At 58.2% G+C, this 14,004-nt stretch overlaps 1 protein-coding gene across 2 annotated transcripts; it reads left to right on the plus strand.

The window, feature by feature from the left end:
- The first annotated feature begins 990 nt into the window (after window positions 1-990).
- LOC112991942 (carbonic anhydrase 9) lies at window positions 991-13,779 on the plus strand. 2 transcript variants are annotated; one of them, XM_026114773.2, is made up of 13 exons: window positions 991-1,303; window positions 4,979-5,008; window positions 5,597-5,767; window positions 7,976-8,118; window positions 8,982-9,074; window positions 9,356-9,422; window positions 9,865-10,022; window positions 10,206-10,350; window positions 12,124-12,198; window positions 12,687-12,710; window positions 12,931-12,963; window positions 13,120-13,213; window positions 13,503-13,779. In XM_026114773.2, the coding sequence occupies exons 1-13, from the start codon at window positions 1,201-1,203 to the stop codon at window positions 13,567-13,569; spliced, it is 1,203 nt and encodes a 400-aa protein (XP_025970558.2). In that variant the 5' UTR covers window positions 991-1,200; the 3' UTR covers window positions 13,570-13,779. The 2 variants fall into 2 exon arrangements, with proteins under 2 accessions (XP_025970558.2, XP_025970559.2); XM_026114774.2 differs by lacking the exon at window positions 12,124-12,198 and having other exon boundaries at window positions 993-1,303.
- Window positions 13,780-14,004: the final 225 nt, after the last annotated feature.

Here is a 14,004-nt window from a genome sequence, read left to right on the forward strand (position 1 = left end):
TCCTGTCCCTGCCCACATGCTTTTCCAGACCATTTATAAAAATGCTAATAAAAAGAAAAAAGTCCTAACCCAGACATCATTGGTACCTTCCTCCACTTTAAGAACTTACCATTAATCCTACCTTTGACTTTCTATCTTCTTACCTCTCATTAACCATGTGCAGAAAGACAAACAAATGTATTATAGGATGAGATACATGAAGGAGAAAAGCAAGCCCTGGCACCTCGCATTCCTCCTTCTCCCCCGGAGGCCCAGACTGAGTTTAAGCACTGGGTTACCTGCCCCACAGCTGGGAGATCTTGCCAGCTCGGGGGGAAGCCTGGAACCAGGCGCTCCGGCACGGCCCAGCTCACCAGCTGGTTCTCCAGCTCCCCATCCGACCGCTCGGCTGGTGTCAGCAGAGCTTTGCTTCGGCTTTTGCGTGTGGAGGAGGCAGCAGGGCCCCGAACTGTCTGTCGAGGGGCAAAAGGAGGTCTGAAAGGAGGTTTGCTGGGGGTTGCAGACCCCCTTGCAGGCAATCCCCAGGGAACAGTCTCCCGCCCCATGGCTGAGGGGACACCTAGCACCAAGGTGGTCCCTCACCCTATGGCTGAGGGGGATCCCCAGCCAAGTGGACACCCAGCACCAAGGGGGTCCTCACCCCATGGCCAGGAGGGCACCCAACGCTGAGGGTGCCCCTCACCCCACGGCCAAGGGGACAGCAGGCACCGAGGGGGCCCCACGGCCGGGGGACAGCAGGCACCGGGGGGCCCCTCGCCCGCGGCCGGGGGGCGGAGGCGCCCGGGCCCAGACGACCACTGGCCGACGGGGTCTCCCGCCCCCTGCGCGGGCCCCGGCCGACGGGGTCTCCCGCCCCCCGAGCAGGGGCTGCGCCGCGCGCGCCCGCGCAGGTGCTGGCTGCGAGGCTGGCTGCGAGGCGGGCAGAGGCGGGCAGCCGCGGACCCCGGCGTGGTCCACACGGGGGAGGGGGGTGGTCGCGGGTTCGAGTCCCGGCGCGGGCGGGCGGCCGGGGCGGCGGGGGCGGCTGCTCACCTAGCCGGGCGAACCGGCGGGCAGACTTTGCCTCCAGCCTCTATAAAAGGTAACGGCGGCGTGAGTCAGAGCCCCCGCCTCCCTCCGCCCGCTCTCACGTACGCACGGCCCGCGCGGGCAGCCAGGCACCGAGCCGGCGGCCGTCCCGCAGCCGGGCACTCGTCGGAGATGAGCCGCGCCGCGCTGCCGCTCGCCCTGCTGCTGCCGCTGCTGCTGGGGGCGGCGGCGGCCGCGCACAGCGCCGAGGACGCGCCGCACTCCCACGAGAGAGGTGAGCGGGTGTCCCGGCGGGGGCGGCGGTGCCCCGAGCGCTGTGGGAGGGGGTGTGTCCCGTGTCTCCCCCCGGGCGGGGTTTGGGGCAGCGCCGCGGGTCGCGCCCGGCCCCGGCTGCCCCTTTGTCCCCGCTCCCGCCGTGCGCGGGGTGCGGGTCCGGACGGCGGGCGGCTTTCTCTCTTTCTCTTTTTTTCCCCTTTTTTTTCTTCTTTTTTTCTTTTTTCCTTTAATTTTTCTTTCTCTTTTTCTTCTTTTTTTTTTGTTCTGTTCTCCTGCTAACTCCCGTTTTCCAGCAGGCCGGGGCTCGCCGTCCCACCGGCTGCGCTCCCGCCGCGGCTCCCGGGCAGAGCGACCTGCGCATCGCCGCCACTCCGGAGCTGCCCGGGCCGGGCCGGACCCAGCAGCCGTCGGGTGCTGGGAGCCGCTTTGGTTGTTGCAATGAATCACGTTTCTCACGGGGCAGAGGTCGGGACACGGCTGGTCTCTGCCGTGGAGATGGGGTGACCCAAGCCAGTGGGTGCAGCGTGCCGGCGGGATGCCCCGGCAGCAAGCGCCCGGCATGGCTTGGGGTTTGCTATGGGATGGGGATGCAGCTGGGGAAAGGGCTGGAGAGGTGGTCACCTAGCCCACTAGCGAGGAGTGGCTGGCCCCGTGTTACATGGTTGTTGGAGGCTGGAAGTCCAGGTTGTGCCCCTCTTTGAGGAGCAGGTTTTGGCTAGGACCCACAAACGCAGCAGCTCTGCCAAGCTGCACGTCTCTGTGAGGCACTGGCTCCCTCCCTGCCTCCTCCGGAGGCTTGTTGGGGAGGTAGGACTGGTGGCCACCCAGCCCTGGGCACCCTGCATGAGCCCAGGGCTGCCTTGGAGGCCTTCCCAGGTTGCCCATACCCAGGAGATGTGGATGGAGATCCCACAAGCTGCCAGCTTGCTGAGGGTCCCGTGATATGGTTGTCTCTGGGGAACAGCAGCTTCTTTGCCTCCTGCAGCCTGTTTCTTCTCTCTTCAGGCCTGTCCTGTTCTCCGTTTCCTCCCTTTTTCCTCTAACTGAGCTCATTTCTCTTGCTTTACCCTCTTATATTACTCATTTCCCATCTCCATGCCCAGAACCAAGGGCCATCCATTGGGCTTTCCCCGTTGTCGTCCCTTTTGCTCAGGCGCCCTACGCACTGCAATGCGCTGTTGCCATTTCCTCTTTTCCCCAGCGCTTGCTGGCGTGGGAGCGCTCGGGCTCATGTGGCGCAGGAGCGCACCGCGGTGCAGCACCTGCCCTACACCTTCCCCCAGCCGTGCAGGTCTCCGTGGGGAGCTGGCCCACGTCCCAGGCCGGTCCTCCCCTGGGAGCGCAAAGAACAGTCCCTGCAGCGACCTGAGCTCCTGGTGGCAGATTAAAGGCAGATCCCGAAGGCTTGCAATGGGTCAGAGTTTATAAACACAAAAGGGCTTTAAGGCAGCCGGGCTCCAGAGGAATCGGTGTCCCCGTGGCCAGCATGTGAAGCCGTGTCCTGGGAGGGACGAGCATGTGCGGGGGGAAACCAGGGCTGCGCTTGTGGAGGAAGGGCCTGGCAGCTCGGTGCTGTGGTGCCAAGGGAGAGGCTCTTCATGGGGGTCCCCAGAAGGGTGTATGGTTGTGCACCCCATTGCCAGACCCCGTGCCAGCTCCGTGCTTGCTGCACCCTGGCCCAGGGACCTGCTGGCCCGTGGGGCAGGGGGAGCGCTGCGGCACAGCCCGTGTACCTTGACCAGGTCATCGCTTCCAAGGCGGATGTGGTTTATAGGCTGAGATCTGTGGCTAGTTCCTGTCTTGGCTCTCTTGGTGCATTTAGCATCTCCTGGTGCTTGCTGGGCCAGCAGGCATGGGAGATAACGCCCCGCTTTCCCTCTTCCCTGGGCTGTGAGCCCTTGTGGTGCCCCCCAGCCTGGGACTGGTCTCCTTCCCCAGGAGCACGGCAAGGTGGCCTTGCCCCGGCACCGCTGTGTGAGCCATCCTCATCCCACAGGGGCCCGGCTGCCAGACCCGGATCCGGCCCGGGAGCCCAGTGCAGAGAGGAGGATCCAGCAGGATCCCGGTGCCCTCTGTGGCTGAGCACGGGGCATCGCATGCCCAGGTGGCAGAGGAGCAGGATGTCCTGCCTGCCGCGCGCAAGCCGTCGAGTGTCTCCTCTTGCCGGAGCTCAGGGCGAGGAGGCACCATCTGACAGCATCCGCGGTGCGAACAGCGCCTCCTCACCTCACTCTGCCAAAAAAGCTGCTGCTGCCCTCCTTCCTCGCGGGTGCCGGCAGGCAGGGCGCGCGGAGCTGCATCGCCCGCTGCTGAAATGCGGCTGCCTCCACTGTGGTCGACAGCGGCGGTTCAGCAGCAAGAAGTGGTGTCTGGCGGCTTTCGGAGGGGGCAGGCTGCAGTTATGCAAATAGACGCTTGGGCCGGGCGGTGGGTTGCTGCTCATGGCGCAAAGCGCTGCGAGGTTGCAAATGCCCCCCCGCGGAAGGGAGCGCAGCATTGCAGCACCTCGGGCTGGGGAGGTGCCGGGAGGGCATCGGCCATGGAGCCTCCTGACAGCCCCTTTTCTCTCCCCTTCACCCGCCCACCAGCAGCGTGCGGTGCATGTGCCTTTGCACAGCCTGGGAGATCACAGCCTGCTCTGACCTTTCCCGTTGTTCTGGCCTTGGTGTCCGTAAGGCCACAGCTTCTTGCCTGGTGCTCCGTGCCGGGATGGGAGCTGGCACCGTCTTCAGCAGGGTCCGTGCTGCTCCCGTGTGTGGAGCACGGGCACCTTCCCCGCTGCAGGGGAGGCAGCATGTTTCCAAAGCTTGCACGCCTCTCCCTTGTGTTTCTGCTGGGTGGCCTTAGCCCTGGCTCCCCGGGGAAGGACTGGGAGGGCATGTCTGCGTGGTGGGGTTTTCTTCCTGGAGACGGCGGGTTGGGAGACCCAGCTGGAGCAAACGCTGTACCCAGTGCCGGGCCGCGCGAGTCCCGACTGTCGCAGCACTTTTGCTGCTCGGGAGCGGAGATGAGTCACCGGCAGCACTCGAGGGAGCCCCTGGGGCTGTTCCCATCTCCGCAGTGCCCCGAAGCGCCTTCCGGCCTCACTCTGCTGTGGCAGTGCTCGCACCAATGCAGGGCCTCATCCTGATCCATCCCAGAGGGAGCTGGACCTCTCGGGCTGGCCGGGAAGGCCTGGGAAAATGTGCCTCGGAAAGGGGTTTAATCCAGCACTTCTCCCACCGGGAGCCTGCCCCGACGGCTAGTGGCGTTTGCTAAGCGGGCCGTGGCTTTGGCGCTTGCTTTGCTGATGAGGAAAGGTGCAGAGCTGCCTTTTTGAACCCTTCTCCTCGGGACAGCAGGTGGCTGCAGCCGCTCGGGAGGAGCTGGAAGGGCATCTGTGCAGCTTCTCACTGCCGGAAGCTGCTATCCGTGATTTTTACTGCCGTAACAATGATAACAAATGGCCAAGCCCCAGTTCTCCCTCCACCTGACACGTGCAGGAGGCCTGGCCTTGCCCCGGGGACCTCGACCCTTTTGGCAGGAGGCAGAGCCTGCCAGGAGCATCCCGCTTGCCGCCACGGGAGGAGGAGCGGGGGAGCCAGGGGCACTGCCAGCAGAGGCGTGCATGCTGCTGGCCTTTCCCTCCGCTCATGCTCCCCCCTTTTCTTTCTTTTTTTTTTTTTTTTTCAAGGTCCTGGCCGGGGTCACTGGAGCTATAAAGGTAAATACCTGCAGTTACTCCTGCTTTTCCCTGCCGCCCTGCAGGCCCTGGGGCTGAGCCAACTGTGGTTAATGATCACCGGGTTCCCTTGCGTGCTTCGTAGCTCACCTTTCCCTCCTGCCTGACCCTGCCGGCTTTGGTGGGGGTCTGGGGGGGCACGACCGGGGTGCTGGGTGTCCCCCTGGGCACAATGGGGATGCCCGTCGCTCCCCGGCTCTCCTGGCCCAATCCTGCCCCAAACGGGGCAGGCGGAGCGCCAGCCGCACCAAGCAGCCAGCCTGTGACAAGCCGCAGAGCGGGAGCTCCTCTGCCTGCCAAGTCCCCTTGTTAAATGATCTTCTCGCACTCTTCCCAAACACCCCTAAAATAGACTTTCCTGGCAGCTCCCTGCGCTCGGAGGCCCTGTCCTAATACGCACAGTCACGGGGCAGCACAGAGCTGCTCCCAAGCTAACCTGGGGGAGGCTAAACTGCAGGCAGGGTTTATTCCCTGGGCTGTGCTTGTTCCCATCCCATCGACCTGCCAGCCCCACTTTCCGCGTGCCCCGTGCCCGGCGGTCTCACGTGCCCTCCCTCCCTCCCGCACCAGACCGGCAGGAGTGGGTCTTGCACTACCCGAACTGCGAGAGCACGATGCAGTCGCCCATCAACATCGACCTAGCCAAGACCATCTTCAGCCCCCAGCTGCGGCCGATCCAGCTCTCTGGCTACAGCCTGCCCTCCAAGGAGAGGCTCAAGCTGAAAAACAACGGACACACAGGTGGGTGGCCACAGGGATGTGGCACGGGGCGGCCTCGCTGAGGCCAGGCCCTTGCTCGCAGCCTCTCCCGGCAGGACCGGGCTTGTCTGAAACTCTTCCCCTCCAGTCTCTGGTGAGGACACAGTCTTGCAGGCTTCATTCATGTCATCTTCAAGGCCGAAAAGGCAACATTAGGCTGTCCAGCCTGTAAGGCCCAAGCTCTTTCCTGGCTGGAGAAACCAAGAGATGGAGAACTCACCACTTGCCTTTGGGAGTTGGCTTCAGGAATTTATTATAATCCATGGTTTTTTTAAAGAAATTAACCTTAGTACTTCTGATCTAAGTTTGCAGCCATTAGCTCCTCTCCTGCATTTCACTGTTAAAGGACTATTTGGTCTCTGATATGACTTTGCCATTAAGGTATTTACCTCTCAGCCTTTTAGGACACAATATTGGTCAAATTCCTTGAGTTGTATTTCAGGATGTTATCTCAGGATCTTAAGGCATTTTTATGGGTCTCTTATTTCGCTTCTCCAATTTTAAGACTTTTTTGGAATGTGTGGACACAACTTATTCACAGTATTTTTAGTATCAGTCTCACCCTGTCAGATACAGAGATAAATCCGCTTCCCTCCTGCTCGCTACCCCACCGTTACACGTCTGGGAACGGTGGGTCCTGTTTGTTACCTTGCCCTTGTGGGAGCGTGTCGAACGTCTTGTGTGTGCTAATGTCTGCCAGGCCCTGAGCTAAGGAAAGGTAGTAGAGACCGTGACTTAGAAATTCACTGAAGGTGTCAGAAGACAACCTGGTAGCCAGCAAGACAGACTGAGCTGGTCTGTGAATACAACAAATCCAAAAGTTGGTCTTGCTGCGCATGGTCAGATCAGCTGCACGTTGCATGCGCAGAGCTTTGTAATGCTCCTGCCCTAGCGTGCCTGCATAGCTAAACTGCTTGAGCTCAGTAGTTGCTATTTTGGATACCCTGACATCTGGAGTTGCTTGGTGTTCAGAAAAGCAGTCATAGCATTTTCAGAGGGAGAAGAAATCATTTCCCATGTGCTTATAAGATGCCTTTTTTTATTATGGCAACTGCCAATCTTTTGTGAACATCATGAAAAGCCAAAAGTAACTAAAATGTTACACATCTACTAAGATATTTGTGTAGTTAATCCTTATTATACTATACAATGTATAAAGTTCTGAAATGAGAGTGACTCATATAAATAATAGAAGGAATGCACCAATTGAGATATACAAAAGAAATGTAAAAGCAGATGAACTTCCAGAGAGGGAGCAATTTCTCACTTACTGCGTTTGGGTTTTGTATCTTTGAGCCCAGCGGCAGGGAACAGGGGAAGGGACGAATGATTCATTGCAGCCATATTATGCCATTAATCCCACATCTGCACTCTAGCTCAGTGATGTGACCAAGAGATGTTTCACCTATAAATATGGGGGGAGGAAAAGAGTTGATTTTTCAAAATGAGAAGGAGGTGCTTAGGAAGATAGGATAGCCTTCCTTGGGGTTCGGGATGTTCCTGATGTTTTGTGGCACGTCGCAATAACCCAGCTTAAAGATTTGCTGTGTGACTGCATGAGGACTGACTTGCTAGTTGGGACTCGGCCATGGCTCAAATCAGATTAAAGTAAAAGGCAAATAAAAGTATATATTTATAGTATCCATATAGGCATGAAGTTGTAACTCTGAATGATTGCAGAAGGGTAATGCTTCCATGACACCAGTTCTAGTGCTTGTCATATATTCATAGGCCACCTTATTTGAATGGTTCCAGCTTGCCAAGTGATGCAGCTCTCTTTATGACTACTCTGCTCTCATAGGCGTTTAATGGAAAGAGATATTGGCAGTGTTAATTTTGTCCACAAGTCTCTTTATCCTTACTTACTGAATAAATTATTGGGTAACATCTGGCTTAGAACTGACCCCTGGGAAATTCTGCAGAGGATTCTTCAGCATTTTCACAGCAGCTACTTTTGAAGCTGTTTTTAACTGAGGTGTCCTACAATGTGAAGCTGAAAATTGAAGCGTGCTGCATTGGCACAGCTCTGTTCGTTGTAGCCTCATTAAAGATTGAAAGAAAGTTTGTTTGTTGTGACCAATTTCCACAAACCCAAGGTGACTCTCTCCCATGAGATGTCTCCTCTGCGTACCTGTGTGAAGGATCAAGCTTTGCATTTTACTGACCAACCTCTTCCTTGTGCCCCTGCAGTTGTCCTTGAGCTGCCCGAGTCGCTGGCCATCACCGGTGGCTATGCCCAGCAGTACAGAGCCATACAGCTGCACCTGCACTGGGGCTCCCCGACGGGACCTGGCTCGGAGCACACCATCAATGATCACCGCTTTCCCGGGGAGGTAAGAAGCTCCTGTTCCTCCCTGCCGGCCCTCTGCAGTGCTGCCCATGGGTGCATCCTCGCCTCTCCCAGCATCTGCACAGAGAAGGTGCTGGCGTGCTGTCCCATGGCCCTGTTTGCTGCCGGACTCATGCTGTAATCATTTGGCGAGGATCTCTGCTCCTGATCACCTCTGCAGAGTCAGAGTTCAGTGCAGCAGAGCACCGGCACCTCAAGTAACAGCCAGGTCCATGATGCAGTCTGCAGCGCAAAGGCAGCCCTTGAGGACGCTCTGCCTGTGGGTGAGCAGGGGTAGAGCTGGCTTGCAGCAGACACAAGGCGAGCAGGAGGCGATCGCTCCATGGGAGAGGAAACAAATCCCCCCTGGCGTGCCTTGAGATGAGGCAGACTCTCCCTCGGGCGGTTGAGCCTGTTGCCCTGCGCTGCAGCCCAGTCCTGGGCTGATGGTGCAGGAGCTGCAGTGGCCCCTGGGCGAGGGGAGCTGGCCCCTAGGCAGCCCGCTGCGGGGGCTGTTTGCTCTGTACACAGACTGCTTTCCTATTCTACCAGCTCCCATCTGGTTTATCCCTCCTTCTCTAGCACTTGTCCTCAAACCAAACCCAGCACTGCAGTAAGTCCCCCACAGTGCAGGTTTGCTGGCTGTGACCAGGGAAGTTGAAGTGGGGAACCCTTTGTGCTTAGCACCCCACAGCAGCACACTTTTCTGGCCCCACCAGCGTGTTTGCTCCCTACGAGGGGTGCTTGGCATGGGTGTGTGTCTCTCCCAGCCCTTGCTGCGGCAGGCTGGCCACGTGGAGCCCTGCGGTGGTGTGCACCTCCTGGAGGTGCCTGTGCCGCATCGGGGCTTGCACCTTTCCCTTCCAGATCCATGTGGTCCACTACAACACCAAGTATGACAGCTTTGAGGAGGCCATGGTCCGCCCAGATGGCCTGGCAGTGCTGGCAGCCTTCCTGCAGGTGAGGCCAATAGCTCAGCCTAGGGCGAGAGAGGTAGGAGAGCAGTGGGGAGCAGGACTGGGGTGGGCAGAGTCAGCCACAGCTCTGGGGACGGGCCTGGGGAGAAGGAAATTGAGGGGAGGGCAATACCAGGGGCAGGGTGGCCCCGATGGGAAGAAGGAGGCGGCCTGGGGCAGGGTGCCCCATGTTGGGAGAAATTCCTTCCTGCTGGCACTGCCACTGGCTGCCTGTTCCACTTTGGTCTCTGTGCTCTTCATTTCTGTGGGGTATCTGCGTTGCAGGTTGGGCCAAGGGAGAATCCGTACTATCGGCAAATACTTGAGCATCTGTACGAAATCCAAGGAGAAGGTAAGTCACTGTCGCACCTAGTACTCGTCCTGGGGTGCAGCAGCTGGGCAGGTGCACAGCAGAGGAGGGCAGCAGCATACAGAGAAGGGGAACGTTGCACAGCCTGTGCAGAAACAGCTTTCCAAGGTGCCCTCTGCAGTGGCTGCATGTGCTTTCTCCTGACTCCAGGGCAAATTTGCTCCTGGCTCGACTGTTACAGCCAGGGAGCAGGTTCCCTGGGAAAATGTGGTGCAAGACCTGACCTGGGGCATCCCCCAAGTCCAGCCTGCTCTAGGGATTGCCATGCTGTGGAGTTGTTCCTGTCCGAGGTTTTGTGCTCCGGACAGCGTTGCCCCATGGGGGCATAGTGCTCTTCTAGGTAGCCTGGCCTCCCTGCCAGGTATCGTGCTCTGCCCTAGTCCAAAGGGTTGCACTGCTCTGACTCTGGTGTTCCTTCTCCCAGATGAAGAAGTCTTTGTGCCTGGATTCAACATCGCAGGCCTGCTGCCTGCCAACCTGGACCTCTACTTCCGCTACAACGGCTCTCTGACCACCCCTCCCTGCTATCAGTCAGTGAAGTGGACAGTCTTCAACCAGACCGTGCAGCTGTCTCAAGATCAGGTCCGTCGGGGCGCTGAGCTCTCTGCCAGCTCTCGCCCAGCCTCTCCCTGCAGCGTGCAGCACCCACGCTCCTGAGCCGGGCCCCGCGGGACTCGTCTCACTCCCGGGGCGTCCCCCGCGGGCCGGCGCTCTGCTCTCCGAGGCAGGGCACCTTCTGCTCTGCTCACGCCGCTCTCCTGCCAGATCTCCGAGCTGGTGTCGACCCTGAGAGGGGACGACGACAGCCCTCTGCAGAACGTTTTCCGGGAGTGGCAGAAGCTGCATGGGCGGCACGTGCTGGCGAGTTTCCAGGCTGCCCTCACGTTGGTGAAGCAGCTGCCAACTCCTGGTAAGGAGCACACGAACGTAAGGAGCACACGAACGTGCTGAGGTTACACCCAGCCACGAGGTGCGGGTGGGACAGGCTGAGGAGCTGGAGTCAAGGCTTTGCTTCTCTTACGGAAATGCAGTGTTTGCATGGGTTACCCTGCCTGGCACAAGACTTACAGCAGCGCTGGCCTCGGGGTCCCATCCTCCCCCATGTTGCACACTTGTCTTGTCCTGCATGGGGAAGATCAGTTTCTAGGAGTGATTTTTGTCCTTGGTCATGCAGAAGCAATAGTAACATGGGCTGAAGGATGTATGAGGTAGGCTTGAGGGCAAACAGCTAATTCATAGCAGCCAGGTGCATGGGAGCTTTTTCTTCGCCAAATCTAGTAGCTAAATTTAGTTCACCTTGTGGTTAGTTCATCCGCGAAGGTCTTTCTTGTGTTGGTGGTTTCCAATTCTGTGTTTGTGGCTCTGTAGAAATTCCTGTTAGTCCTCAGGTGTGACTATCACTTTGCATCACTGAATTCTTGCCTGTTTCTGTACTTTGAGGTCATTCAGGCTTTTCTGTCCAACATCCTGTTCCTTTCCTGTTTTGATGGCATTTCCTAGTTAATATCATTATTCCCACACCTTGTGTCAAGGTGACTAATAAAAATAGTACACAAGATTGGTCCCAGGCCTTTGGGGAAAACCTCAAGTAACCACATGCTGGCAGGTCGCTTCCCCTCTGCGTTCCACCTCCCGGCTCCCTACAGCCAGCTCTCTGCTGGCTGTACGCTTTTAATCACTGTGTTCTTCAGCCTCGCTAGCAGTTTCCCATGTGGCACTACATCAAATGCTTCACTGAAGTCTGGAGAGATAAAATCTTCTGAATTTCCTTTGTCTAGAATATCAGTTATCAAAGAAGGATATCGGGTTAGGCTGGCATGCTCTATCTTTGGTAAACCTGCTAGACGTTTTATCATATTTTCCATTTACCTCCAGGCCTTTTGTGATTTTCTCATAGTAGCTGTTCTAAAGCCTTTAGTTGCTGAAGCTCAGATGAAGGGGTGGAGTTATCCAGCTCAGCTTTTTCTTTCTTTATTTGCTGTTTAAATCAAACAACCCCAACTTTAACAAACCCGTGAAGTCCTTGTTCCTGGATTTGGAGTTCTGAGTGCCAGGACACTGTCCCAGTAGTCCCGGGTGAGATTACCTGGTCCCCCGCCTTGTGTGCGTTGGGTTGCTTGAGATTAGTTCCCACTCCTGCTCTGATAACTCACCGTCGTATGCCTCTGCCCCATGCGCTGGACTTACTGAATGCTGAGAAGTGCTTATTCAGCTTTGGGGTCACGTCTCACTTGCTTTTCATCTGCACTTCCTTTGCCCATGCTTGTTGATCTTTCCTGAGTCACCAGCACTTCAGGAAAGCAGCACTGGCCCGTTCTGCCGCAGGCTGTGGGGCAAACGAGGCAAGTTCACATCAGCGGCTGAGCTGCTGGGTCCTGCTGGATATTGCCCACAGATAGTGCCACTCTGCGTGCGATACAGATAGTGTGTACCCATGATAATGCAGCCATTTAAAGGCAACGATATAGTGCCAGGTAAATATTTACCTGGCACGGCCCCCACCCAGTATTTAGGGCCCAGACATGGTCCCTGCCTCAGTGCTGGCTGCGGGGCCATCCCTACGCAGGGAGCCCTGCCAGAAACGGGCAGGGCCCTAGGGGCTGCCTGCGGGCAGGGGGCTGCCTGCACCTCCCCAAGCCGGCAGCGAAGAGATGAGTCTGTGTTTTGTCCTGTTTCGCCACAGATAGCAGAGGCTCTCCACGGAGGCCACCCCTCGGGGGTGCTGCGGGGGCCAGGCCCAGCCTGGCCCCACGAGCAGGTACCGCTGTGCCGGTGGTGGGCCTGCCGCTTCCACGGGGAGCGTGGGGCTTCTCACCCCTCTCCTGGCTCGGGGAGCTCGCTCACCCCGCTGGGCCCTTGCTGGGGTCTTGCCTGAGTTGTGGGATGCTGTGGTGCCGCTCAGCTCTGCAGCTGGCCGCTTTCCAGTCACGGAGCGGCGGGGGGGCTGTGCGGTGGAGGAGACGGATTTTGGCTGGGCTCAGTGAGTCTTCCATGTAGGTGGTGGTTCAGCAATCTTTTTTTTCTTTCTTTTTTCCTTCCCCAATGCTTCTGGCTGTGTTTTGGGGCCGGGCAGGACGCTGTGAGCTGCTCAGGGTGCAAAGGGGCGGCTCTCCCTTGTCCGCTGAAGGAGAGTGGGGGATTTTGCAGACAGCTCTGCTTTGCCTGTGCTACCTCTAGCCCTGCAGACGTGATGCCCCCCAACCCCCCACCTTGGGCAACCTCTTGACCATGCTGTATCTCTTTCAGGTGGTGACGGCTCATCAGAGGCAGGTAGGTGAGGGCCCTGGGGCTGCTGGCCCAAAGGAGGGAGGTGGGCAATGCATCTTTGGGGTGGTACTTGCCTGGGGAAGGGGGAGCCTGGCCGCTGTGCACTGAGCTGGCGGGGGTGGGGGGGGCAGACAGCCATAGTGTGGGGTGCTGAGCCATTCTGGGCCTCCCGTAGCATCTGTGCAGTGGGGTCTCACAGTTGTCCTCTCACATCTGTATTTAGGTGCAGAAAAACACACCAGTTCGTTTCAGGCAGGTAAGCACACTCCGCCAAGGCTGCTGGCTTCATGTCCTCTTTGCCTTCTGCCCATGGGCTCCTCCTGGCCTTTCCCCGCCTTGCCCTGTCTCCCTCGGCCCATAGCTGCAGGGGACCAGCCCCGTTGTAACGTGCCCATGCTCGGCTCGCTTGCAGGGGACGTGCTGGCCGTGCTCTTCGGGGTGCTCTTTGCTGTCACAGCAGTGGCGTTCGTACTCTACATCCACAAGCACCGCAGCCAGAACGCACGGTGAGTGAGGGGACGTGGGGGGAGCTTCAGGCTAGGAAGAGGGGGATGCGTGGATCCTGGCTGTGGAGAGGGGACAGCAAGGGGCTGGGAATGTGTGGGGCAGCGGTCCTTGCCTGTGTGATGGAAATATGTGCCCACGTATGGACGTGTGTGTGAAGGGGCGGATTAAGGGTTGTCTCTAGGGCAGCGAGTGCTAGTCTCATAGGAAAGGGGTCAGTAGGGCTTTTTTGGAGGCCCCTTCCCCCCCCCCATCTGCTCTAACATGCCTCCCCTCTTCCTCCTTCTCCAGGCTGGACGCACCGAACAAATCCAAGGTCATCTACACAGCAGCCACCACAGACGAGAACGCGGTGTGAGCCCTGTGATCTTGCAGCAGTCCTGGCACTACTGGCTCAGCCTGCCACCCCACACCCCAGCCCTCCTGCCCCAGCTGATGGGAGGGCTGTCACTCCAGTGTCCCTCTGCTGCATGGGCTGCCGCACAGAGACTTCACCTGGGGCAGCATCTGGCCTCAGCAGCTATTTTTGTTACAAAAAGATAAAAATACATATAAAAAGTAGAAAGCCTGCTGTGGTGCCAGCGCTGCCTCTGCTCTTCTAGTGCTGGGCTAGGGGAGAGGAAAGGGGGCTGAAACAGCTGGACCCATGGCGCAGGGGTGCCAGGGCTCTTTCCCGACCAGCAGAGAAAGCATCAGCCTCCATGCCCCAGGCAAAGCTCCAGAGCAAGCAGTGCTGGGCTCCTCCCTGCCCTTCATTGCTCTGGGACTTCTTCCCCTTTCTATTTGTGTAAAG

This window comes from Dromaius novaehollandiae, chromosome Z (assembly GCF_036370855.1).
Source record: "Dromaius novaehollandiae isolate bDroNov1 chromosome Z, bDroNov1.hap1, whole genome shotgun sequence".
Taxonomy (NCBI): domain Eukaryota; kingdom Metazoa; phylum Chordata; class Aves; order Casuariiformes; family Dromaiidae; genus Dromaius; species Dromaius novaehollandiae.

Bases quoted from the DNA above. Each gene is read 5' to 3' on its own strand.
- LOC112991942 (XM_026114773.2), top strand. From the start codon at position 1,201: ATGAGCCGCGCCGCGCTGCCGCTCGCCCTGCTGCTGCCGCTGCTGCTG. The intron at 9,423-9,864 runs GTAAGTCACTGT...TCCTTCTCCCAG, and splicing joins GTACGAAATCCAAGGAGAAG to ATGAAGAAGTCTTTGTGCCT. The intron at 10,351-12,123 runs GTAAGGAGCACA...GTTTCGCCACAG, and splicing joins GAAGCAGCTGCCAACTCCTG to ATAGCAGAGGCTCTCCACGG.